Source organism: Oryzias latipes, chromosome 14, assembly GCF_002234675.1.
Source record: "Oryzias latipes chromosome 14, ASM223467v1".
NCBI lineage: Eukaryota > Metazoa > Chordata > Actinopteri > Beloniformes > Adrianichthyidae > Oryzias > Oryzias latipes.
The window spans coordinates 21,344,101-21,370,847 of record NC_019872.2 but is presented as its reverse complement, the minus strand read 5'-3'; the positions used below and the strand labels follow the sequence as shown (position 1 = coordinate 21,370,847).

Here is a 26,747-nt window from a genome sequence, read left to right as displayed (position 1 = left end):
TTTTTGTGTTGAAAAGACACTGCCTGACAAATCTGCACCAGTTTCCTGCTCCTCATCGCACTTCACCTCAAAAAAATCTCAAGTGTGCGTTTTGTTTGCTGTTTTCCACTCGCTTGGACACCGCAGAGTAACATTAATTGGGGGATAGAGGGGATCCCGCTAACTAGAGACAACATGCAAATCAACACGGAGAAGTAAAGTGGTAGAGAGGAGCATGTGTTTGACTCCTGATGCTTTGGCAGAAGCTGCTTGCTGCCTGAAGAAAAAGAGGAGTCTGTTGCTGAGCAGTGCTTGAGAAAAAAACCACTACGCTGACAAGAAAAAAGCGAGTCCACGTACCCCGTTAACCTACTTGGTCCACATCCAAACCATTTGAGAGCTTTTAGTGTAAACAGAAAAGAAACATTTGGGCATTTATTTATGGGTAAATACAACCTCAACTCAAACTGTAGTGAATGAAATAACCAAAAGACAGAAACAGAGGAGATTTCACAGAAACATGCAAACTTTTGTAGTCAGCTCTCAGGAGATATTGTTACAGAGCGTTTGCAGCCAAGTTGAAATAGATATTCTTTAAACCATTCTTATTTCTCTAGCAAAAGTTATGACTTTTATTTTATTCTGTTGATATTTGATAGCACCCTGGCTTGGAAAAAACTTTTTTTTTTATCCCTTGGACTCTTGAATTAACCGGAAGACAGACAGATGAGAGGCAAAAAGTTCAGCATTTTCTAAATGACAAGCAGCATCTAAAGTATTTTTGGGTTTTTTATTATCTGCATCATTGCAGGGCTGGCAAATAGAAGAAAGTGTTAACATTTTAGGTCGGTTTGGGCAAAAGTTGGTCTTTGTTTTTCAGGCAATCAGGGCAGGTCTATGTCTTCCTCCAAAAAAGAAAAAAAAAACAGACTCTGGTGTCCTAGGTTGTCTTCACAGGAAAAACAGAACAGCATTCACTTTACTTCAAACAACTGAGATGTCATGTAAAAAACTGCAATGGCTCCCAGTAAGCTTTGGGTTGAATTTTAAGATTCTTTCATTGTTTCATAAATGTTATAATAGATTTGGACCTTCTTTTGTATCAGGTCCTCCACCTACGGTAAAGCCACATTCCGGCACCTTGGGCCTAACATGTGGAACATCCTTCATGAGGATGTGAGGGTTTCATACACCGTGGAGGTTTTTAAAGAAAAAAAATTAAAACTCATCTTTTTAGCTCAGCTTTTCAGTAGTTTTTAGATTTCCTCAAGTTTTAATTTGATTTTATGGAATTCTTTCCCTGTTTGTTTTTGTACAACGTGTGTATGTGTGTTGGGGGGCTTTTTTAAGGATTCATATTTTTACTGTTATATTTGGCATTTATTTTATGTACGGTAAAGGGCTTTGAGGTGTTTAGTAACAGAAAAGGTGCTCTATAAATAAAGCTGACTTTGCAAAAAATAATCTTTTTTTTTTAATCCTGTATTTTTCATTTAAACAGAAAAAATGTAAATAAAAAAGAAAAAAATAGATACCTTTAGTATCAGCTGAAAAGCGGAATTAAATCACAACCAGTTTTAATGTTTCACCTTCTAGATAAATAACAGTTAAAAACAACAAAGCTCTACTTTAAAACAAAAGCATTTATTGTAATTTTTTAGTGACTTAGAGATGTTTTATTTTTTGTGAAATTCTATTTATATAAATAATGTTTTCTTTACATATCCAACAGTATAAGTGGCCGTTGATGACTATAGCTAAGCTCTTCCAAAAGAAAGAAAAACCTTCTGATCTTTAAAGCGTTGTTTTTTCTCAACAGAAGCGTTGCTTTTGTTCCTTCAGCTTTTTGGGTGGATTTAGATATTTGAAATGCACAATTTCACATATCCAGATTGTTAAAAAGGATATTTGTAAGAACAAGTAAAAAACTGAAAACCTGTCAAAAGGTTCTTATTTTTCAGTTTAAACAAAAACATTACTTATCATAATATCTAAGTATATCCATTGTAAATATATACATATATATGTGTATACACATATATATGTATATATTTTTGAATTTCTCTTTTTTGGTTGTTACGTTTGATAAAGTTCCTCCCCTATATCAGCATTTTTTTTGCTTCACCAGCTGTTGAAATAGTACAGGCCTGTTTGTAATTTTCTAAACATGTTGGCTAAATCTGTTCATTTCTTTTGTAATGGGCAAACGACAACTACAAAAATGTAAATAAAGTAAAAATTAAAAAATTTAAAAACCAAACAAATCAAGCATACAAACAAAAACAAATAAAAGATGGAGCCAGAAACAAAGCAGCAGGAGCAGCAGGTTTTCCACAGGACAGAAGTGCCTTCTACAAACATGATACCATGAATCTTTAGAAAAGGTGACCCATAACCCAGAAACAACTGAGAAACAAGAGTTTCAGTAAGTAGAAAGCGAACGTTTATGTACAAGTCACACGGGAGAGCACGTTAGAGAGACTTTGGTAGAAGCCACTGGTGATGGGGAGGGAGGGTGAGCAGTATAGGAGATTACATACATCATTCCCTTTCTCGCCGTCGGCGTGTTTGAGTCTGCCGGCCTTGCCGTTGCGGCTTCGCTGGGTGTGGTCCCCGTTATGCCACTCGGTGGGAATGTTGGGCCCCGGGGACAGAGGGGGGGCAGACGCTCTCTCTTGATCTGTCCTGTGCTTGGAATTCGGTCTGGAAGACAAAAATACAGAAATGGCTTTCCTGATCAAAGTGATCCTGGCTGTTGAGTTTTGGAGCCATTGTCAAAAGAAGTTAAAGGAGAATATAATCTAAACAAGAGGCACATTGAAGGAGAGAGATTGATAAGGAATTATTCTGCAAAAGCAGTGCAACATGCAGCATTTGAAGCCTAATAAACACTTCAGCATTGAGCTGAGTCTGAGTGCAGACAGAGGTATCACAGCCACTTACAGGGAATTCTTATAAGACACCGCTAAGATCCCAATCTGCCCCCAGAGGGAGGAGAGTGAATGCAAAAGAGAGACTGGCGGTCTCCAGGGCGACAGCTCAGTCGGTGGCGCCATGTCTGCGCACCACAAAACCAAATGCGTGAATGCGGAGGTTCAGGAGTCTACCTGACGGGGGACTTGGAGGTGCTGTGGGCTGAGGACAGGGAGGCGCTCCGGGAGCTGCAGCAGCTGCCTTGGCGCTGTGAACTCCTGCTGGGGCTCTCACCGGGGGATCTGATGAACACCAAGCACATCCAGGCACACACACACACACACACACACACACACACACACACACACACACACACACACACACACACACACACACACACACACACACACACACACACACACACAGAGCCACACAGAGCTCAGCAGTAAATCTTGGGAAATATAAAACTGTGCACTCTTCTTATGAGTTAAGGCTCCTGTGCTTGATTAACTACTTCTCTGAGTCTGAGTATTGGATTGCAGGTTCAAGGCATAAAATAATAAATAAAAACATTCTTACTAATTTTGTAAGATTCTTTCTTCTTTTTTTCTGTTTACCTTATATACATGATGACTGTGCGGCACAAGTATCAAATCCACCCATTTGTTTACATCTTGATGCAATTACAATGGCTCATTTAGGAAATCTTTCCAGGTGTGTCTCACCTTTTTTTCTGTTTGTTCTTGTCTTTGTGTTTGTTCTTTGGGCTGCTGGATCTGAAACAAAAATCAGACATAAGATCATAAAGTCCTGAGAGTTCAACACAGAATCTTAGTGTATAGGATCAGTCCCTTACAATGCTGTTTGAACAAGCGAGAACCAGCAGCAGAAACAGCAATAAGACAATAAGACAATAAGAAACATCCTATTCTGATACACAGCTGCATGAAGGTGACAAGCATCCGCCTGTGTTATGCTGTACAAACCTGTGTCTTCTCTTCTTCCTGGAGTCAGATGCAGACCTGATGACACAAAATCATCATGATTTTATTCACAAAGCTCATTCTTTTACACACAGACAGTAGATAAGATTCAGTAACATACACAGACAATTTTAGACCATTTCAGGCGGCTAAAACATTAACCCATGGTGCCACCTCCAAGCCACAACGACTAAGATCATTTTTGTAAGCACTGGATTGTTGACATTTCCATTTGCTCACAAACATCAAGTTCAATTTTTTGCCATACCTCTGAAGTAAACAGATAAATAACCAGATTTTTTTAAAAGCAGATGTTAAAACTGAAGAAGCTATTCAGATAAGCAACTAAATATTCTCAAGATGAACCTCAAAGTCCGACTCTGATCATCTTTTGATCAGCTTTATAGGGCCTATATCAGGGGTCAGCAACCTGGGGCTCTCTGTGGTTTAGTAAAATACGGTAACTATCACGTCGTGATGCCATTAACACCGTAGGGTAGTGCAGGAGGAAGAGAGCAGTGTGAGCATGCGGAGGGGGCGTGTCTGCAGCTATGAACGCCGACCAGAGTCTGTTATGGGATGGAAAGTTCTTCTAAAAAGACAGTCAGTGGCAATCTCGTAGGGGACACATGAGCCCCCTTCAAAAAGTTTTTTTTTCCTAGACTAAAACCACCCATTTCCGCGTAAAATTAATTACATTTCCGTGAGGGTGCCCCTACTATCCTGTCAACTTGCTGTATGGTCACTGTATGTTGCACTGTCTGTGTAGAACACGCTGGAGGGGGGGGGGGGGGGGGGGGGGGTGGTGGTTGCAAACAAACAACTTGGAGCTGCAGAGGACGTGAACAGGAAGAAAGGCAGGGGGAGGGGCTTAGACCACGCAACAAAGACAGAAAAGTCTATTCAAGGTTGTGGGAAATGGACAAAAGATCAATAGAAAGATCACATTCATAAATAATTAAAATAAATAATTAAATAAATAAATATCCTGACAGCATTTTGAATCAATACAAGTCTCGCCAAATGAACTATCGCGATATATCGGCGAAACGATTATTTCTAACACCCCTAGTGGTGTGGCTCCCTGTGCTTTCCTTTCTGTGGGAAACTGATCCAAATGGCTCTTTAGGTAAAGGTTGCTGACCCCTGGCCTATGTCATAGTATTCTTAAGCCTTTCAGAGTAAACTATATCCATATATGTGATAATATATTACCTTTACCACACTAAAGAACGTTTTTTAACAAAATATTAGTTATTTTTGCAGCTCATTTACTACCCAGAAATAAGACGACTCAATCTTTGAGGCAACACCTTTTGTTCCTTGTGGGTAGCACCACGGAGAGAGTTTGTGTGTTTATGTGTTGGCCTGGGGGCCGTGCTGGCAGTGCAGTTCCTCACTTTGTGACGTCACAATTTGACAACCCATTTGTTTTTGTGGATTGGGAGGGGCTGCTGCTCAGAGAGCAGGTTTTTAGAGGAAAACTCAGAGATGCGTGAACAGAGCAAAACACTGCTTTGAATTTGTTTTTGTGAGGAATGAACATTATATTTATTATAATACGCTTAAAAGCTCAGTGAAGTTGATTTTGCATCATATAGGCCCTTTAAAAGTATTCCCAGTGGTCTTTTTTAATTATGATAACTGTTTTTAGCCAAAATTAAAAAAAGGAAATTGTTTCTATAGAGTGGCAGCTGTTCATTCAAAATTCACCTCTGAGTTTTGGGTGGGACAGTTTGTGCAGAGCAAACCCACCCCCCTCCGCTAGCTTACAGTCCCTCACACCCCCAAACTAAAATTTCTGGAGCAACAAAGTGATGAGCAATATTGGTTCTATCCAGCCGTACAGTTTAGATCCAGATTCCAGCTCAGACGAGGAAAACAAAGATGTTCATGGATCCATTTTTCTGCATGTGGATGGATCAGAATGGAGCGGAGCAGGGAGCTTGTGGCTCAGTGAGCATATTTTCTACAACACAAATACGATCTATTTCACACAGCATTTTTTCGTATTTGATTGGAACAAATAAATATTCAGTGGTTAATATCTTTTTTTCTTCTTTATATTTATTCTCCATATTGGGAAAACTGCTACAAGAATGGGTACATATTTATTGGGGTGGTTCTATAAAGTCCAGTTGTTTGAAGAACAGAATCCTGTAACTTGATTTGAGCAACACTACAGCCCACGAAGCTTTGATCCTTCTACACAGCACAGCCGACACATAAGTGAATCAAAAAAAGATGGAAATTCTTCGGGGGAGGGAGAAATGGACCAAATTTTGTTTTTGATTTTAGGCCATTTTTATTGTAAACTAACAATATAGTGACCTTTAAGATAAAAAATGTTGTATCATTCAGTGTCAAGTGTAAATTTACACATCACCCTCATCTTAGTTTTACCATCATCGTTGCAGTTACCATAGTGATTAGTCTCTGCATGACTGACTTATTTTCCTGAGCATGTCCCCTGCTATTCTATCCACCTACAGTTTGCAGCTTGTAGTGGGAGAGAGAGCATCGGGACGTACGCTTGTGATTTTTTGAGAGTGTAGTAATAAAGTCGTGATAGTAACATGTGTGGCTGAAATAAGAGCCAGAGCTGCAGCTGGTGTTTTATCAGAGGAAAACTGCTCTATGTGAGGATTACGAGGAGAACAGTCAGAGTCTCAATGTTACGACCCATTCTTGCAAAAGCTTGTGGACGGGCACTGGGCTGAACATTGACAGTGTGCAGCAATGCAGCTGCATGCTAACAGGAAAATAATTCTGCAGTCCCTTCCCAATATGCAATTTAAAAGGAAGCCTCATGGGAGGATGGCTGCGGGGCAGAGCGCTGCATGATACCCCTACAGGTCTGCTTCTATTCATTATTCACATGTCAACAGTACCTGCAATGCAGAGCATCCAGAGGGAGGCCGGGAGGGCGGTGTGGGGGAGAAGCGAAGAGGATAGATAGGAATCTGTGTAGTATGTGCGTGGATGCAGGAGAGGCGATAAAGCAGAGTGGGGCAGCAAAATGATTTTCAGCATTTTATAGAGGCGCTCATTTTTCTTGTGTGATGCGCTTTCATAGAGGCTAGGTTATTAGAGCAGCACATTAAGCCATGACACCCCCGACAGTCTGAGAAGGAGGGGAAGAGGAGGAGAAGCAGGAGGAAGTCTATCTACAATTTCTTATTGTTATACTACAGGGCTCTGAACGTTTGACTGTTGATAGGTTTTTGTCTTTACAATCCCTCCTCCTTCCTTCATTTTCCATTTATTCCTGAATTGTCTCTTACTGTGTGATGCTTTTTTTTTTACATCTCTTTCGATCAGATTTCTGCTTTTTATTTTTTTCTCTTGTTCTTATTTCTCTTTTTGCTTTCTCTCAATATTACCTTGTTTTTCCTCTTCTTCTCTCTTTAATGATCTTTTCCAAATTTTCAGTATGTACAGTCTTGCAATGTTTTCTTTACTCTTTATAATGGCGTTTTCTTATTTCTTTCATCTATTCAAATTTTTTTTCTTTTACTTATTTTTTATCATAAAACACTTTTCTTACTCACCTCTTTTTCTTCTTTTTGTTTTTTTCTTAAAGACCCACTCGGATTGAAAGGTTTTTTTAAAGCTTTTTTTAACATGTTCTTGTAGCGTTTTTCTGACGATGGAGGATAAAGAAAGCTTAAAATTCACATTTTCTTTATTTAAATTGTTGTGAATCAGGAGAAGACGACAAAATGCTCTTGGGAAAAGAACGTATTTGTAGCATAGGAAATAACCTGGGCGTGTCACAAACTCTGTGCTCTGAGTTCTCAGCAATGGGGAAGGTGAGGGGGGCGGGGATGCTCTGCACCAATGGTCCCGCCCACGACCAGAGGTGAATTTCTAATGAACAATTGCTCATTTGCTGGTCAGCACAAACTGTCCTAGAAAACAGATTTGGGGATTTTGACCAAAAACAATGTAATCATAATTAAAAGACCACTAGGAATACTTTGAAAGTAGATCAAAAGATGACTGAGTGGGACTTTAAAGCCCCTTATCTTTTACTCCATGTCAGTTTTTTTCTTTGTCTCATGTGATCAAACAATTTTCTTTGTCTATCATCATGTCTCTTTAAAAAAAAGCTTCATTAGCCTTCTCCAGCTTTAGATGTAGCGTGTTTTACTTTTTAAACTTTTGACATCCTGTTTTCCTTCCTGAATTCTGTTCTTCACTCATCTTTGTCCCATTACTCTTTTCTTCTGCTGTGTTTTCTTCTCTTTCTTGGCCAAGAGTTCTCTCTTTAACCTTTACCATCTTTTTTTCCCTATTCTGTCATTCTCAATAGTACTAAATAACAGGAACCTCACTGAAGAGCAGTTATTACAAAAGCTCTGAAAATCTAAAGTTTGTCCCTTTCAATAACCCACGCAGATGTGCACACTCACCTGTCTCGTTTGTGTTTTTTCCCACTCTTTTTCTTTTTCTCCCTGTGAGTGGGTGAGGAGCTGCCGAACCTGTTGAGAGAGGGAAGGACAAGGACAAGCAGATGGGCTTATGCTTGACGGCAAAAACGAGCTTCAGATTGCAGCTGAGTTTCTCTGCTCTCAGGCACATGTTTTCTGCTGACATCCTCAAAACAAAAGCTTTTCATTTGCTAATCCCCGCTCACCCCATCTGCGCAGTTGTGGGGATCTGATGACTCATTTGCAGTTTTCAATTCAAATTAATCATCGTCATATTTAACAAGACTACGCTGTGAGAGGTTTGGTTTTCACTCACCGGCTCCTTCGTCTTCCAGACTTTTTCTTCTTTCTTTTCTTTGGGCGAGGGGATGGAGAGCTGCTGGATTTCCTTTTCACTCTGAGTTTGTGAAGATGGAGGAAAGTAATACTGTGAGATGACAGGAAACATTGGACACACCATGGCCTCACAGTGACAGCTAGGTTCAGTGTGGTGAACTAAAGTGGCATTTAGGTCACATTTTATGTTCAAATCATGACAGTAATGGGCTCATAGCAGCTGCAGTTTTTCTCGTCTTGTGCTAATGAGTATGTTCACCAAATTCCATGTCTGTAAGTCAAATAAAATGTCTTGATTTTCCACAGCTACTTCTGTTTTCATTTGCCACACCCACATCACTAACATGCCACCATAATATGACATATTGCTGTGTTCAGCTTCAAATCAGCATTCACTCTTTGCCTTCTTCTACAGATCAGAGGAAGGATAGATAGGTGAGTATTTCTGTTTTGACTGTGAGGAGGAATCTAGTTCTTAATAACTTTAAATGCTCCATGTGGAGCTGACTCAATGAAATACTATTGTTGAAAACAACAAAAGCTTAAATCCGTTGTTGCTGTGATGCAAGGTAACGACTTGTTGCTTTATTCACACCTGCTCTTACAGGTGGACATGGGCTGTCTGTGGGCAAAAAAGGGCAAACATGTAAGGGGCACACAGGGGGCCTGCAGTGTATATCAAGGTCACAGACCCCTCGGTGAGCCCGTAGAGAAAAAATGTTCACGCACATTTTTTACTAAGACTATGCTGTGTGCAACAGGTTGTAGTTAACACATTATGTGAGGCACAGGTGTGCTCAATTTTTCACACCCTCCTCACTACACAAGAGGCCTGATGGGGATGTTCAAGTGAAAAATACACTCCTTGCAAATAGCCTGACTGTTAGAAATGAGGGAATTAAACAATCACAAGTGTGGGCACCTTACTAATTACTCTAGTCCTGCTTTAGGACAGCGTCACTCGTACATCATAAGTGCGGGTAACTTAAATTATCGTTATGAATACTTCACGATACACACGCATTGCGTGTGGTAAGTGTATATATATAAGTGTATGTATATGAGGATTCATGACGTCCTTTAAGATGGCTGCATTACCCTTAAAGAAACATCCGCGCTCCCTTTAAGATCCAGTTGCTCCTCTTTAAATGCCCCCTTCATGGCAACCCCCGTATGGATACATGTGCCTAAGGCCTTACATATGGTATGTGCAATCTAGGTTCAACAATATACTTTGGATGCCTTGCTTTTGGGAAAAAATGCAGTAGATTATTTACCAAGAAACAACCCAATTGGCAGAAGTTGTCACGGTTGGGCTGAGACAAAAATGCTTTTTCACCAAACTGGAGGTGCATTTGGAGAGTATTTGGAGTGTTCAATTGAGATGTCATTCATTTGAGACAATTTATTTAATTTTAGCAGGCATAACTTGAGTTTATTTTGAAATAAGCACACAGTGTAGATTTGACTTCTTTATTGTCATTCTGATGTTTCAAACTACTAAAACTGCTGCAACTGAATGCAAAACACCATTGTTTGAACAGTTTTCTGGCAAGTTCAAAGACTTTTTCAACTGTTCATTTGGAGTTTTTAGAAATTACGCTGATGAAGACATAACTATTGTGTCAGCCCACCTGTTGTCACTGTGGTAGTCATAGTGATAATCTTCATCTTGATAGTCAACGATGTCAGCGTCATCTTCATACTCAGATGGATAGTGGTTCATCCTGGAAACACAGGAGTCAAGAATCAGTAAACAAATAGCCCCTCCACTCTTCTAAATGCGGGGTTCGTGCTGAATTTTGCCCCATCTCAGAGATAAAAACAAACAATGAGAAACAAAGAAAGCACTGATTTCCCAGCCAGCAGATGACTCACACCTCAGAGCCGATGGATAAAAGGAGACGGCATGTAGCAGCATCAGATCACCAGGTCTGCCCTGCCACTGCTACCAAAACTACAATGATTAGGTACGCGGACAAAAACAAGCTTGTTGTGTTTGTTCACCCTTAAAAATATTCTTTATTAAATGTGTTTTAAACAGCTCTGGTTCTGAAAGTTGTGCTGCTGATTACTGTGTCTCAGGATTTTGAGCTGTTAGAGAAGCAGCTGTGAATGCAGCTAAGAACCTCAGGTCACAGAGTTCTGTATCAAACTTCTCCATCAACAGATGATTTTGCTTAGTTTCTACTTTTAACCGTGTCAGACATTCCCATCAGCAAAACATTGATTAAGCCATAAAAATCCTTAAAGGACCATTGCAACTAAAATGACTGGAAACCTTGGTGAGGCAGGTGCGTCTCTAAGGAATCAACTAATCAACACAACACGGGCAGACACACAGTTCAATCAGCAAAGCTACGGTTATCAACAACTTAGACTCCTTTAAAATGTAAACTCTGTTCCATGTGTCTATCAGTCATCTTGCTTCTATATTCCTGCTAAATTCAACAAAACAAAAACCCCTTGTTGTATGTTTTTGCTGTTCCTCTACTTTGTTTTCACATTTTCTCAAATCTGAGCCAGTCTGGCATAAGAAAGAAAGAAACAAACAAAAAAAAAACATGACAGAAACGTTCATTGTTAAATTCTTAGCGGACAGATGACTGCTGACAAATAGCTTATTAGTAAACACTAACACATAATTCTGCTAACTAAGTCAAAAATTCATTTGAGATGATTTTGGTGAAAAACAAAACAATTTTAAGATGTTAAAACATCTTTCTCTCACTCAGCCTTGGCTCCAAAGAGGACCTTTGCTGGGATCTTTGTTCAAACCTAAAGGTAATTATTCTTCCATTCTGGCTTAGCTTGTGGAATTCATATTTTTGTAATTATTCCTCACACTTCACATCCTGACAGAAAGCCAACGCAATCATTTACACTGTCCCACTTACTCCTTTCTTACTCTTACAATCTATGCTGCAAGAAACACATCGAGTGGATCGATTTTTTTGTTCCTCATAATGTCCTGCTGCTCTGACCTTGCAGCACTATGTTTCAAAGTCAGTTTGTATAGCTGGTTGCTTTTTGCACCCCGTTATAACGTGTGAGGAAAGGATATCTGGATTATGGAGACTAAATAACTTCTTTTTTGATAAACTAGCAAAGAAGATACTTCCAATCTGCAACAACCATCATGATAGGGACAAAACACTAAGTGAATAGGTCAAAAATCTTGGAGAGAATTTGAAGATGTGATCTAATTGGATGGTTTCCTTTGACACACAAAAGCCATGCTGGTTCTAATGAGAAGATCACTTCACAAATGGAACATTTCTCCTCTATTTAATCAATAGGAAGTAACCAAAGCAACATCTAGTTGGCACTCAAACTAATGCTCAAGTGCCAACTAAATGCTGCTTTGACAGTGCTCCATATAACAAAAAGGCCAGTCCAAGCTAAAAACCTGAATTAATTCATATTTTTGCTTTATTGATGATTCAGAGTAAAGTAGGTAAGAATAAACACTGCTCCTGGGCTGTTGTTGTTTTCAGTTAGGGCTGCACAATATGAGTACAACTCGCAATTTGCAAAAGTAATGATCAATATTGCGGTGACGATATAACATCCGATACATAAACAGATAGCAAAACAATTTCCATTTCACTGCAACAGTTTAATTAAATTACACTCCAAATGACCCTCGTCTACTTAGGAGACAAGCATCTAACATAAAATGGCTCCATCTGATTGGTCAAACGCATAAATGGATTTCTTTGATTCATTAAATACTTCAGGCTGCCGTAAGATTGCCTTAGCACATTTAAGGTCACCATTTTTCGCTGTCTTTTGTGATGTGCGTATTGAACAGCTATATATCTTTTTGTGGGGCGGCCGTGGTGCAGCGGTAGGGCGGTCGACCCATGATCATAAGATTGCAGGTTCGATTCCCGCCTTGCACGCCCATGAGTCGAAGTGTCCTTGGGCAAGACACTGAACCCCACCTTGCCTCTGGTGGTAGGCAGGCGCCTGTGTTTGGCAGCAGAGCTGCCGTCAGTGTGTGAATGTGTGTGTGACTGGGTGAATGGGTCTGTGCTGTAAAGCGCTTTGTCCTTGTAGGAAGAAAGGCGCTATACAAGTATACGCCATTTACCATTTACCATATCGCGATAATGATAAATTTTGGATTTATTGTGGAGGCCTAAAGAAAGTCATCAATTTCTTTTAAGTTTCTTTATTTCACAGTTTTATTTGAAAAAACAAACAAACCACAGAATCACACAAAAAAAAAACAACGTAAAAATAATCTATAGATAATTCCTTTTTTTATAAAGGTGTTAATCTCATTGACTATATGAGAACAGGACTGAGTGGCCCCTCCCGCTCGCATCCCAAATAGGAATTACCTGCTGGCTCCAAAAAGCCAAAATCCCATAGGCTTCAATAGCAAAATTAACAGCTATTATTCCGTCATTCTTTTTGTCAGAAGAACCATTTTAACTATGATACCTTTTTCTAATGTGTTCTTGCCAATCCTATTTTTTCATAATATTTTTCTGTAGAGCAAGTTATGCAAGTTATGAACTGGCCAATCAGATACCTCAATGAAAGTATGTGGTCACACATACAATGTTCAAAATGTTTGAGAGGGTGTGGCTTTCCAACAAGCTCACTTCTGATTGGCGAGAGTGGTTACCATAGATATGCTGACCCAGACTGACTTAGAACAATCACTGCTCACTGACGTAGTCTGGCTCCAACATGGTGATGGGCGTATGCTGAAAAACTGGGACCAAATTTACTTACTACTTACATTTTCTATGGGCGTGTCATCAGATTGCATGAGAAAACAGTTAATCTGGCACTACAGAAATTTGTGGGGAAAAGTGTGTGTTTGTGTGTTTGGAGTTGGTTTAAGACCTTCAAAGCAGAGAACCAGTGCAGGTGATGAGAAACTCTATTTTAATAAAGATGAAGTGAAAGAAAAGTCAAACAAGAAAAACTGAGCACAAACATAATCTATACTGAAAAAAGATTTTTGGAAAAAAAACTGACATGCAAATATGTAATAAACTAAAACGGTGAGTTTAAATAAAGAAACCATTATGAAACAAAAACAGATGTATTGGTTAAAAATTAAAATAGTGTGCAATTGTGACATTGGGGGGATTTTCAGAAGAACAACTTGAAGAAAATCAACACAAGATCCTTTAAAGAAATGTAGACAACTACGTCCAATTTCGTCACGCCAGTCAAGATACTGTGAGAAAATGATCCTCCCTTTTCAAATTTCCACTATTTGGGACAACTATTAAACAAAAACTGCTACAAAAATGAAAAAACAAAGATTACCTAATTAACAATAATCTAAGTGAGGTGTTCTTTATGGCCAGTCATTACTGACAAATCAACTACATCCCATCCCTATCTCTACATCCTTAATTGATACCAATCACCAACATGCAGTAGACATCTGTACTGGCACACTGGCCTCCATGTTTAACGCAGAGCTGCTCAGGAGAAAGCTTCCTAATTCAGCAGCTTTTCCTGGGATCTGGCAGTGATAAACAATCACCAAGGCCCCGCTCTGGGCTGGAGCACAAAGTGATGCAACTCATTCATATCCTCTTTCAGACACTTAGCCACTGAGGGCCTAGACGTTTTCCACTTTCTTCAGAATTGTGGTGTGTTACTTTCAGCAGGTAGGCAGAGAATGGGTGCAGGCTGGATTTATTACTTTTAGGCTGAGGTAAAAAGGCTGTTGTTTTTCATAACTTTCTGCGATTTGAAGGAAGAAAAAAGGTTCAGAGTGACAAGGAACAAAAGCAACCATTTGAACAATGTCTTTCTATTGGTGTTCTGCTGTGGCAAATTTCAGGTTATGTCAGACAAACACAAGTATCTCAAGACAGAAAGCTCAAACAGGCATTTTTATGTCTAATGTTTTTACAAAATAATGACACATGATGAGCAACAATTCATTCAGTGTCACATTCAAATTTAGTATGAAAAACCTCCAAGTGACAAGAAATGGCAATATATATATATATTTTAATCAACTGTACAAACAAACAATCCGTGAAAATGGTCAGCCATTGACTTTATTTCTTCAATGTTGAGAATTAGGCATGTGCCTGAGCTTGTACAGTTGAGGAACTACTAGGAAAACCAGGTTGTGTCTGGGACTAGGGCTGGGTATCACCAATAATCTCCAGATTTGATTCGATTTACAAGAGCCTGGATCAATTCAATTCAACTCGATGTATTTTTTTTCATTCTTTCAATCAACTAGATTCGATTTGATTAAATTTTGAATTTACACTGTTTAGAAATTTAGACATTGTATAGAAATACAACAATAATCTAAATATGATTTGAAGATATTCATATTAATCTGATACAGTTGACATTCTGTAAAATTGTATAAAAGAGAAGCTTTAACAAAAATGTTTGCATTATGTTCTGCCTCGCCTGAGGATGTTTCAGTTTGGCCACTAGGTGGAGCTTGCAGTTAAGCATTACACTTTATTTCAGAAGATTGAGCAAAAAACGCTGCTTTAGACCACAAATGGTTACTTTAAAAAAATGTTTCCTTAAAAGAGTTAAATTCATGCCTGTGAGTATATAAAGCTGTTCATTTATTCAGTGATGTATATTTAGGTCGACCGAATGTTAGCATTAGCCGTTTTATTATTATACGTTAATTATACGTTAGCAGCAAGCTAGCGGACTTTCGCTGTACTGCTGTTTTGTGTTAGGTCACCAGAAAGGGAAAGGGCATTAAAGATCGATCTCTACTTTTATAGATTGATTATTGATTGATTAAGCTTGGATCAATTTTGATTGATTAATCAATTTTATCAACCTAGTCCTATCTAAGACACAGAGATGTTTTCTCTTATTCAAGTATATGTATGTTTTGTTGTCTTTTGAGGACCCTCTTGAAAACAAGATGGCACATCTCAAGAGGCGTATCCTCCAAACAAATAAATGCGAATGTACGGTAGAGATGAATGATGGCACTTGTATGTCAGGTGGGGAAGCAGACAGCAAATGTTGAGTATCATCAGCATAGAAATGGTGAGAAAACCAGGAACAGGATCCTGGGAGAGGTGGTTTCCTCTCCATGTTGGTAAACTATAAACTTCACTCCTATAATAATTACGTTTAAGCTAATTCACAATTTTTGTGTGTGGGAGGAAAGAAAGGGGAATTTTATGATTTGTGATGTTGAAGGCTGGCGAAAGATTAGACATAGATTGAAAAAAATCATGAACTAAATTTATAAACCCAAGTGATTCTTGAATTATATATTCATTGAATAAATAAATCACTCTAAAGGTTCTTCCCAACTCTGCTGCTATAAAGATTTTTATGAATTTGTGCCATTTTGGGTTGCTTTGTTGTTCACTCACCAGGGAACACGAGTGAAACTGGTTTAACAATAACACATTTTTACTGCGCGCTGTTACAGGAGCAAAAAGCTTTAACCTTTCCTTTGCATTGATTAAAAAATAAATTACCATAAAACTCTGAGCCGAACCAAGGAGGACAGACAGATCGAGGAAATAATCAAGACTTTCACTGCAATTAAAAAGAAAACATGAGTTGCATTCAAAACCCAGAAGATGCAAACATTTTTATCTAAGGGACATTAAGCAAGCAGGACTTTGTTTGGTCTTGTGAATCTGTTACAGCAAAGCTTTTGAGCAAGAAGTACATTACTTTTATTTTTTGGTCACCGGGGGGATTCTAAGAGTCTATATATATTTTTTAGAATTTTTAGAAGAATCTGCAAAAGTAAACTTTTGAATTTCCTTGGCAACGAATGGTTTTGGTTAACAATGGCCAGATTCATAATATGTTCATATCTTTTTTTTTCATTCAGCTTGATTACAATGTTATTGAATTGGATTTGTACAATACTCAGAGTAAAAAATTATGACAAAAACAACTTCTTTATTTACTCAAGTAGCTTCTTAACGATGCAGGAGGAGTTAAAAGGTGATAAATATATAGGAGGAGTTTAAATGTTAGCTGATGGTAAAGGGGATTTTCTTTTAGAACACTTACATGGCAGGCTCTTCTTGAGGTCAAAGGTCAACGGAACTTTAGTTTTGGAAGTAGGCTTTAGCTATGTCCGAATTCCTTCACTTCTCACTACATAGTGCACTACATAATGCACTTTATAGTGCGTTTGCCATTTTGTATTGCTGTCCGAATCTACAATTCCAAAATCCAGCGCCCTAGAAATTTCCCAGAAGTATCTGCTAAAAAACCAGTGTGAATCGAAGCTTACTAGATTGGCAAATATAGACCATAATGCAGTGAGTTTGATTTTTTTTTGCAAAAAATGTATTTAAATGTATTTTTTTCAATAAACCATCAAAGTTTTTATAATCAGAACACAGTGGATTCATAAGTGATTGTCACAAAACGCTCATATCAATTAGATTTTCACATCGAGAAATCAATGCCGTCATATTCGCCATTATTATTTAAAATAAAAAAATAAAAGTAGTGAGCATGGTGTACGAATTTCTTTTAAAACCAGGCCACTGGACAGTCCCTCACTAAATCATTTTTTAGTAGTTAGGGATTAGGGTGGGAATTTGGACATAGCCTTAAACTAGCGGTATGTGTGTGAAATTTAGTGATCGCTCAAAAAAACTTTCCCCCCAAAATTTTGAAGGGGTCGTGTACTATGTCAAAAATTCATTTTCACTTGGTACAAAGGGCATGCTACGACGGAGTTTTAGGGCCAGTTTACAAAAAAAAAAAAAAATTAAATTACGACTTTTAAGTCGTAAATCTACGAGAAAGAAAGTCATAACTGTTAAATTTCGAGATTTTAAGTTGTAAATTCACGAGAAAAAACTCGTAAATTTACGACTTAAAATCTCGTAAATTTACGAGAGAAAAAAAAGTAATTGATTAACGAGGAAGCAACACCAAAGTTTTCCGTTTATCGGAGCCTAGCTTGAAGATAAAATATGTGGAGCCTTTTTTGAAGATTTATTTCCGAATAGGTTTAAAAAAACAAAGAGATTCGGAACCTTTTGGCAACTCAAAATCAGATTATTTTCAGTGGAGCCGGCTTTTCGGGGTTCGGTGTCAGTAAAGCAGAGTTTCATATGTAAAATAAGGAGCTCAGAGACACGTTTGGGTGTAGAGGACTGCTTTCCTTTTCATTCACATACCCTGAAGTCCATTTGTCACCTTGCATCATGAACCTGTCATTCGAACATCTACGCAGAAGTAAACAGTGTTACATACGCCCCCTGCTCCAGATGAAATGTCCTGTTTCAACATAAAAAAATAAAGAGGAATGAAAATAGTCTGTTATATTAGCATTAGAACGTTGAAAATGCCAAAAAGTGCTCCTCCTCAGACAGAAGCATCACACAAACGTAGAGATCTTGTCTTTGGTGGAGGAAAAAAGGATTCAAGTGGACAGCTGCAGGGATACCTACAGCTTCATCGGGCTGCAGAGATCCTGCAAACCACCCATCAATAAATAAAACATTAACAAATCGTAAATGTAACAAATGAGCTTCCAAACATTTAGAACGTTATCAATAAACATTCAGCTCACCTGTTCAACTAAGTTCAGTCGGTCTGCGCTGCTGCTGCGCGACGTTCACCTGCTGCTCTGTATGCTCACTTCCACTTTAATCTCGTAAATTTACAAATTTTTTTCTCGTAAATTTACACGTTTTTTCTCGTAAATTTACACGTTTTTTCTCGTAAATTTACGACTTAAAATCTCGTAATTTTACTTTTTTGGTCGCCCTAAAACTCTGTCGTAGCATGCAACTTTTGGCGAGTGAAGAAATTTTGGCTCAGTAAGGAATAGGAATAACAAAAACAATCTGGTCCTTGTAGCCCTTGACTGCTGTGGGACAGGATTATAAAGCGGAACTTGGATGTTTCCTAGAACTCATGTCTGATCACTGTCCTATAACAATCCCAGTTTAGTTGGTTATTTCCTTATAAATGACAAACTGTGAAGGAAACCAGGTTGAGGGAAATAAAATGAATCCAGCAGGTCAAAACTAAAGTGAAGGTACCAAATGAAGAAGAACCATGTTTAAAGAGAATTTAGTCAAATAAAGCCAACATAAGGGTGAGTGCATTACAAATCTTGCTCAGTGAAACATGACTGAGTGAAGTTTTATTGCAGTCACCCGCAGCTGCCATAGCACATTGTATAAATCAGAAGTCACTTTATTGTGTTTAAGCTTTGCCGGTTCAAAAATACAAGCATCTTCACTTTTCTACAAAGCTTATGACCAAAAATAAAGCAAACCTTTAAATACCAAACAGATCTGACTCAGACATGCCAATGGAAAAAAAAATGATGCTTTGGACCATAAATGTTAATGTATTCATCCCACTGTACATATCATCCGGTGTAACAGCCATCCTCCTCATTCCATCGTGTTCTAGCTAAATGTCAGACACTGGATGAGCTGCAGAAGAGAGAGAATCACTAACCATGTCTGACAGACAGGAAGCATCAACTTCATTATCATTCGCAAGTTCACAGATAGCAGGTCAAGACGCCACCATCGCACCACCTCTCTCAATAACACTTTCAGAGTGACTGCCATGTCTACAACCTGCTGTTTCCATGTCTCATGGCTTTTAGAGCTGAGGTTGTGGCCTTTTCTGGTGGGATTCTGCGTCTCTACAATTCCCCGAACCAGATGCGGCACTCTCTCTGTCTCTTCCAGCTTAAGGGTCAAGGGAGACACTAAATGACAATTCCTGTGCCAACCTTAGCCTCGTTGGCTTGAAAATGCCACCCATTTTTTTGACAGACAACCCATTAAGTCTTGCTTTTAAACCCTGTACCAATATCACTTTGGATTAAATACTAACAGCTATTTTATCTGGATGAATTTGTCCTGAAACAACGATGATTATGTTTGTAATTAATTAATCAGGGCATCATAAAGGTTTGGAAACATCAAAGCAGCTGAATGGTTTATGTGTAAAATTTAAATGTTGCATTGTAGTACAACAATAACAATATTTCTGAAGTACTTTTGACTGATTCAGTGTTCCACAGTTAGAGGAAAAATACACAAAGAATACATTCGAAAATGCTTATGATGATGCACATGAGCTAAAGCAGGCTGGAATTTCACACAATACTTCTAACAGATGTTTGAAATAAGACATTTGTCCCCACTAAATGAGTTCATTTTGAATGTAAAGCCTGGTATAGATTTGAGGAAAGAGTAAGCAGGGGTAAAAAACGGCCAAAAAACAAGCAATTGAAAGAGGTGCAGCTGGGAGAACATCAATGAATTAATTAAGATTATTGACACATCCGTTCTGTAATATGATTGTCCAAAAAAGGTATGTCTGAGAGAGGAAGGGCCTCTCAGAGGAAAGAGGCTTTCCAGTCTAGGAAAAAAAGGGGGAATAAGGATTTTTGGACTACTTTTGCAATAATTTTCTTCTGCATAAAATTGAAAAGCCTTTTGACACATTTCCCCTTCTAAATTGCATAACATCATCTGCAGTGCCATCTGCAGATTCTAAGTCAGGCTTTTGTCATGCGTAAAGGAATACATGTTTGAGCGTGGTCCAGAAGCCCCGTCGTGTCCTGTGGACCAAGACTCAATTGCAATTTCAAAGTGAGAAAATGTTCAAAATCCGATGAGTCCCAATATTCTAGCAGAGTTTCTAGTAGTTTTTGAGCATTCAGTTCAAAACCCAGCATCTCTGAGGATATAAGGGTGCATATGTACAGTATATGCACATATGAAAAGCTTACATATTTTAAAAAGATTTCTAAATGCTGAAGAAATCTACAAATTTTAAAGCAATGAGCATCTTCTACTAGCCAGCCAAGGTCAACATCAAGAAAGGTGTGGTAATGTAAAAGCACAGACTGCAGCCATCTTTAAAGCAAAGCCCCTTTCTAAAGGAGTAAGGATGGTGGACTTGTCTGCTTACAGTCCAGATCTTTCACTAAAAATCATTCATATAATTAGAGTCCCACTCCAATCTGTGATCTGTTGTAAAAGCATTCCTGGCGGCATTTAATTATATTTATATATGATTAAATATGATTAAATATATATCTAAGTTAATTATATTAAATGGCCACTAGTTTGAAGAATGAAAAAATGCCTTCCCAAAATTAAAACTGATGTTTTCTAGGACATAGTTTCTGCAGAGCGGCAGTAGTTCATTAGAAATGTTTCTTTGACTCGTGGGTGGGACTGTTGGCACGGAGCAACCCCACCCCCCTTGGCCTCCCCATTACTGGGAGCGCTTTGTTAACACGGCCTCCTGCTAGCTTACAGCCCCTCACAACCCCAACATAAAATTACTGGTGCAACAAAAATGGCGCGCAATATTGGAGCTCTCCAGCTGTACAGTTTTGATTTTGATTCCAGATTAGACAAGGAAAACAAAGACGTACATGGATCTATTTGTCTGCAAGAGGATGAATTAGAATGGAGCAGAGCAGCTCGTCATAAATAGAATTATTTTCAAATCACATTTTTTTGTCTACTCCTGATTCACATTGATTTGAATATATAAATAATCAGAAATGCATTTTAAACCAAAATGTTCTCAATATATGACCCCCATTATTAGAAAAATGCGCCAAGAATATGTTAAAAACAGCATTTTCATCGGAGTGGATCTTTAAACAGAAAATACATCGTAAATAGCCACAAACCTGTTAGCAGCTGGAGACATGAACTTGGTAACATTTTAACCGTAAGATTTCATAATCATGATGATCAGAGATTTTAAACTGTTTTGATTTGGTTGTTAATCCCTTACATATACTTCCAAGCTTGAAAAAGGTAATACATTTAAAGTTGTCTCACTTTGCACTTTGTGAAATTTTTCATTTTAAATATTTGTAGTCCTGCTGTACATCAAGTGTTGTAAAGTGATTCAATTTAATTTTGTGTGTATATATAAAAAAAAAATTCTACATTTTCTGGGCTTTCTGGGCTTGTATCCCATAAAGAACACAGTGGTTGAAAGAAGATTTAATGAATGAAGCAGATGAGAAGACACTTACACTGGCTGAGTGTGGGATCCGTCTCTGGTGATCACGCCTTCTTTGTCCATCAGCATTTGTCTGAATGTGCTGACTTTCTGTTGGATCTCCTCCTCTGTGTACCTAAGAAGACAAACATAGAGTTGTAAAAAAATAAATATTTTTTTTTTGTAAAAGTCACAAATTTGACTTGAATAGCAGCTTTAACTGAGTAAATGGAGGGACTGCCCCTATTTGTAAAACAGCGATGAATGAAGGCAGAACAGCCCTCCATCATCACAGTCAAAGCAAAAATGTCTTAGTCTTCCTCTTACTAAAAATGCAGCCAGTCCAGTGATGTATATTACAATGACACTGTCACCTTCAGCACTCTCCATGGTTGCAAAGCACGTCATTTTTTCATTCTGAAAGCAAGCACTCTTCACCTGCTAAGCTGAAGGTAACAAGCCTGAAGAGCTCTCAACAAGCTGATGGACAGAGCCCCGCAAAGCCCACACACACAGCAGTTCACACTGTCTACAATGGCACACAAAAGGGATTTGTTTTGTTTTAGAAAGGTCTTAGTGAACGTAAAACACCTCAATTTCACTTCACTCTTTGCCGTACAAAGCATGAAGACATAAATAAAAGCTGGTAATATGTTCCCTGTGTTCAGCTGTAGGCTACATCCTCACAGCTTGTGAATAATACAAGAGGCAGGAATCACAGACTGCAGGAGCAAGAGTGAAGACAGCCCTGCAAGAAAGATTGGGACACTTTACACTTTAAACCGATCTATCCAAACAATTTCAGCGGATTCTCAAAGGACAGATCTGCAACGTGTTCGATTTTCCATGGACTGCTCAGAGAAGGGACCGTCTAAAAAACCATGTCTCCATGGGCTGAGGCAATGAGCTGTAACAAGCTATAGAGGTACAGAAACGTAGCTGGAAGAGCTAAGAAGAAAATTAAAGCAGCAAAAAGATGACCAGGAGCCAGGCATCAGTTTTACATTGGTATTGTAAATGAACATCTTCACTCTATTTGCTCATTCAGCGTTTAATAATTTAGTACAAGCTTCTGAATCTTCCCTGTACGTCAAATACTTCCAATTTCAAAATCGTAACAACTTTTTGAAGGACGGTACAATCTTTCAATCTTTAAATGTTTTACCATCAACATGAACATGCATCTCCCCTAACTTGCAAACCCACCAACCGTAGGCAAAATCCTTGCAACTCTGAGTCAAACAACATTATTATTAAAGATCCAACAGGATTTTCACTGGAATGATGTTAATTCTCTGTTTAATTGTTAATCACTGCTCATAATCATCTTAAGCTGCTCTTATTTTTCTTGTTCTTTATAAAATATGAAACACAGAATCCCACCAAAGGAGTGTTTTATTTTTATGGTCACATGGCTAGAGCCAATCTAATCAGGTTTAAGTTAGTAGTCGAAATAAAAGCATTCTTATAATACATAGTAAAAAAAAAATATGGGCCTAACAACCCTTCAGCTTGATCTCCATGAAGCCAGGATAAATATGATAAATTATAAATGACATGACACATTGAATGCATTAAAACAAACAAATAGACTAGATAATAAATAAATAAATAGGTTAAAAACAGTAAATTCATTTACTCTTTTTTTGTCACAATTAACTTATTTTTTCTTTATCAAAACTCATTTGTTGTTCATTAGAAAGGTTTATGATTTAAATCTAAATTGAACTGTTTTGAGGGAGGGTCATTGACAGGAGAAGTTGCATCTTAAGATGAGCATAGGTGTGTCTTGTAGTTCCCTTGAGGCCACTTTAAGGGACATCACGAAACTGGAACATACCACTGTCGTGTATGTGGTAAATGTGCCGTGAAGTATATGAAAGGATATTGTAGGTTGCTCACACCAATCACATATAGCCTTACGCCATACTCGTGTTGTGGTTTGGGTTCTGTTTTCCTTTAATTCTGCTTCCTGCTTTATTTAGAAGGTTTCTTCCTGCCTGTCTTAGTTTGACTTTGACTTCCCTTGTCCCAATCTCCCCTGATCGTTTGCACCTGTGTCTCGTCAGTCCTGTCAGCATATATGTCTTGTCACTGCCTTCCAATGTTGTTGGTCTATACTTACCTGGTTCTCTGTGTACCCCGTCAGTTGGTTTTCTGGTTTCCCTGCATGGCAGTGCTTTTTGTATCTCATTAAACCCCTTGTTTTTGGAACCGCCTGCCTCCCGTCTCTGCATTTGGGTCCTTCGCCAACCACCCGACATAACAATTTTAGTTGTTAGTACTGACTACTTAATGACCAAATGCCGCACGCATGGGGTGTGCGTGTTATACGCAAGTGCTTGTGGAATACTGTAGAACAGGGGTCGGGAACCTATGGCTCTTTTGATGGTCACATGTGGCTCGCAGACAAATCTTTAATTATACTTTTTTTTGATTAGACCAGTCCTTGTCTGGAGCGATGCGATGCCAGAGGCGCGCAGTAGTAGCGGTGCTTGGAGAAAAAACTATCAGTTTACTATTATCTATTATTTCACAGAGTTTGTACCACCCGGAAATCTGTGAATTGCCGTGCCCAAAACTGCGCGCTCTCGTCTCTGAGAAAGAGCGCGCAGTTGCGGGGACGGGATGTGTGAGGAAGAAGGCAGAGGGTGGGGGTGAGGGGTTGTGGGGACAGGCAGCAGGTGAATCGCGCAGGGATTGTAAAAACGTAAAACCCAATGCCCGTCACTCACTGCAGTGTGTGAGTGTGTGTTTGGCTCCGCGTCTGCATGTGAGCAGTCTTTGTCACATCTACAGAACATTCAGACCAACCTAAGATCACGTTTAAAGTCTCAACGCCTGAACGAAGCAGAAACTCACCACGTATCAACCAGACTAGATAATCAGCAAAACTGCCACGAGAAATACTCATCATTTATTAGCAACAGCATAACGATGTTATTAAAAAGAATCCACAGACTTATTGTACTTTAAAAATGTTGAAATTACATCAAATGCACACATTCACTTGTATATTTAGTTTTAAAAATATTGTCGCGGACTGAGTTTAACTTGGCTGTTGGGCCGCGTTAAAAGTTCTGGGGTTCATTGAACGCATCAAGCAGAGATCTGATTGGCTCTCAGTTCTGTCGCTCAGCCTGTTGTTAGGTAATTTGGACCAATGGGGTTCAGCTATGGGCCGAATAAGGAAAATGGGAGGGCTGGAGCGGGAGCAGGTGAATATAAAGTTGGGAGAAGCGCTCTCTCTCGTCTCGGCAGGAGAGATACAGGAGTTGATGAATTAGTTGTACGGCGTTTGTTGCGGTCTACAGTAACCAGAATAAAGAACTTTAAAAGAGGTTAAGTCTCCGTGCATCAGTGTGGGAAAGAGACACAACATTATTGTATGGCTCTTTCGAAATTACATTTAAAAATATGTGGCGTTTATGGCTCTCTCGGCCAAAAAGGTTCCCGACCCCTGCTGTAGAATGTCAGCACAAACTACACTTTACCCCCAAAAATACTTTCTCTAACTTTAATTTCTACAGTCAGGAGCGGAAACTTTTTACTTGAACACCACTTAGGGCCCCTTTGCGCAGTGTGCAGGATTTGGGGGAGTTGGGAAAAGGAAAATTCTGTACAACACCTACTTTACTGTTACTCACCCCTATGAATTGCTATGTACTGTTGCTTGCAGCATCCCCATAGAAAACAAATGTGCATAAACATTTTCTCTCTACGAGTTCAACGAGCAGTCTATGACCCTACTATTTCCTACGGGCTACCTGCGTGCTCTGTAAAGGTTTACCCATCTTTCGACAGACAGCCCGTATCCACCAGTAAGGGCAGTTATGACTAAGGCTTTAACAATAAAAGTGTAAAATGATTAAGCCATAGATGCTATTGATCATTTGAGGGAATCTAAAACTGGGCAATTATGTACTATTTGGACTTCTGCAACCCAGAAGTCAAAGTTACATTTGTTAGTTATGTGGGTGAGTGTCATGACCATCTTTTGAAAGGATGACACCAGGTGGAAACACTCTAAATAAATCGAGCATCACAAAGTCTTTTCTAACAGAAGAGTGAAGTCTTTGTGTCATAACATCATGGTTTAATGCCATGAGCTGAATTTATCAGAAAAAACTGTCACTACATCTGTTATCACAAGCCACTTCCAGGCTGGTGAGGCATTTTTTCATTCTGCAACCAAGCGCTCTTCACTCCATTCTCTGAAGGAAACAAGCCTGAACAGCTTTCAACATGAGGATACCAAAAGACCGGTGTACACGATAGAAGTGAGTGCCTTGTTACACATGAAAAACTCTTTCCTATTTGAAACTTTTTTAAAAAGTAGTCCAGAACATGAGTTCCATAAACTTATTGGATTCTCTTTCCTTCTCCTTGACTGCAGGTTACAGCAAGATTAATTTCATAAGCTAAATAGGCAGCTTATATCAGCACGGAGACAGCGTTAATCTGAGAGGAGTTGCTTTCTCTGTGATTAACGAGATCAGCCAATACCAAGCTTTCTGAGTCAGTAGCTATCAGCACATTGGTGGTGAGGAGAATGAGATTAAGTGTTGTAAACAGAGAAAGCTTGGAGAGGGACCCACAGAGAGGAAGCCAGCTGGTGTGACAGCAGCGCCTGGTCTTGGTGCATGACAATCTTTCCGGCCAGCACCTGTCAACTAAGCACAATGGAGGGCTCAAGTGCATGCTTTATATTCATTGCTTTTCATTCACGCGGAGCAGGAGCCATCACCATACAACTATCGTGTCCTCTCAGCTGCCTGCTGATGATGGAGGTAGAGTGCAACACTGAAGTGAACAGGCTAAACAGACACCACCCCTCAAAGAGTTTCCCGATGTCACACACTCAATAGGGATGCTATCACTTTGACATTATATCTAGATCTTGCTTTTAAAACTCCAGCTTTTTTCCTATTTTCAGTTAAACTACACTCCTCACAATAAGTTAGGGATATCGTGAAAAACTCAGTGGATGTCATCTACACAGTATTTGTTTCACTTTAAAGATTTTTTTGGGTAAGGGGGGTAATAGTATTGTGGTTTTAGACACGCCTTATTTTGTGTTTTCCACAAAATGATCTTGTGTTCAGTGTGTCTGACTCATTGGAGTCAAAACCAA

General features: G+C 38.9%; 1 protein-coding gene across 2 annotated transcripts in view; it reads right to left on the bottom strand.

Annotated features, from left to right (window-relative positions):
- srrm3 (serine/arginine repetitive matrix 3) overlaps positions 1-26,747 on the bottom strand; it is a 100,899-nt gene that overhangs the window by 14,012 nt on the left and 60,140 nt on the right. For both annotated transcript variants that reach the window (XM_011483759.3, XM_020709052.2), the window contains exons 3-10: positions 21,648-21,749; positions 10,279-10,371; positions 8,625-8,705; positions 8,291-8,359; positions 3,879-3,914; positions 3,618-3,668; positions 3,087-3,194; positions 2,520-2,682 (exon numbers count right to left, since the gene is read on the bottom strand). In XM_011483759.3, coding sequence (XP_011482061.2) covers positions 2,520-2,682; positions 3,087-3,194; positions 3,618-3,668; positions 3,879-3,914; positions 8,291-8,359; positions 8,625-8,705; positions 10,279-10,371; positions 21,648-21,749 — 703 coding nt within the window. The remainder of the gene's footprint in view (positions 1-2,519; positions 2,683-3,086; positions 3,195-3,617; positions 3,669-3,878; positions 3,915-8,290; positions 8,360-8,624; positions 8,706-10,278; positions 10,372-21,647; positions 21,750-26,747) is intronic.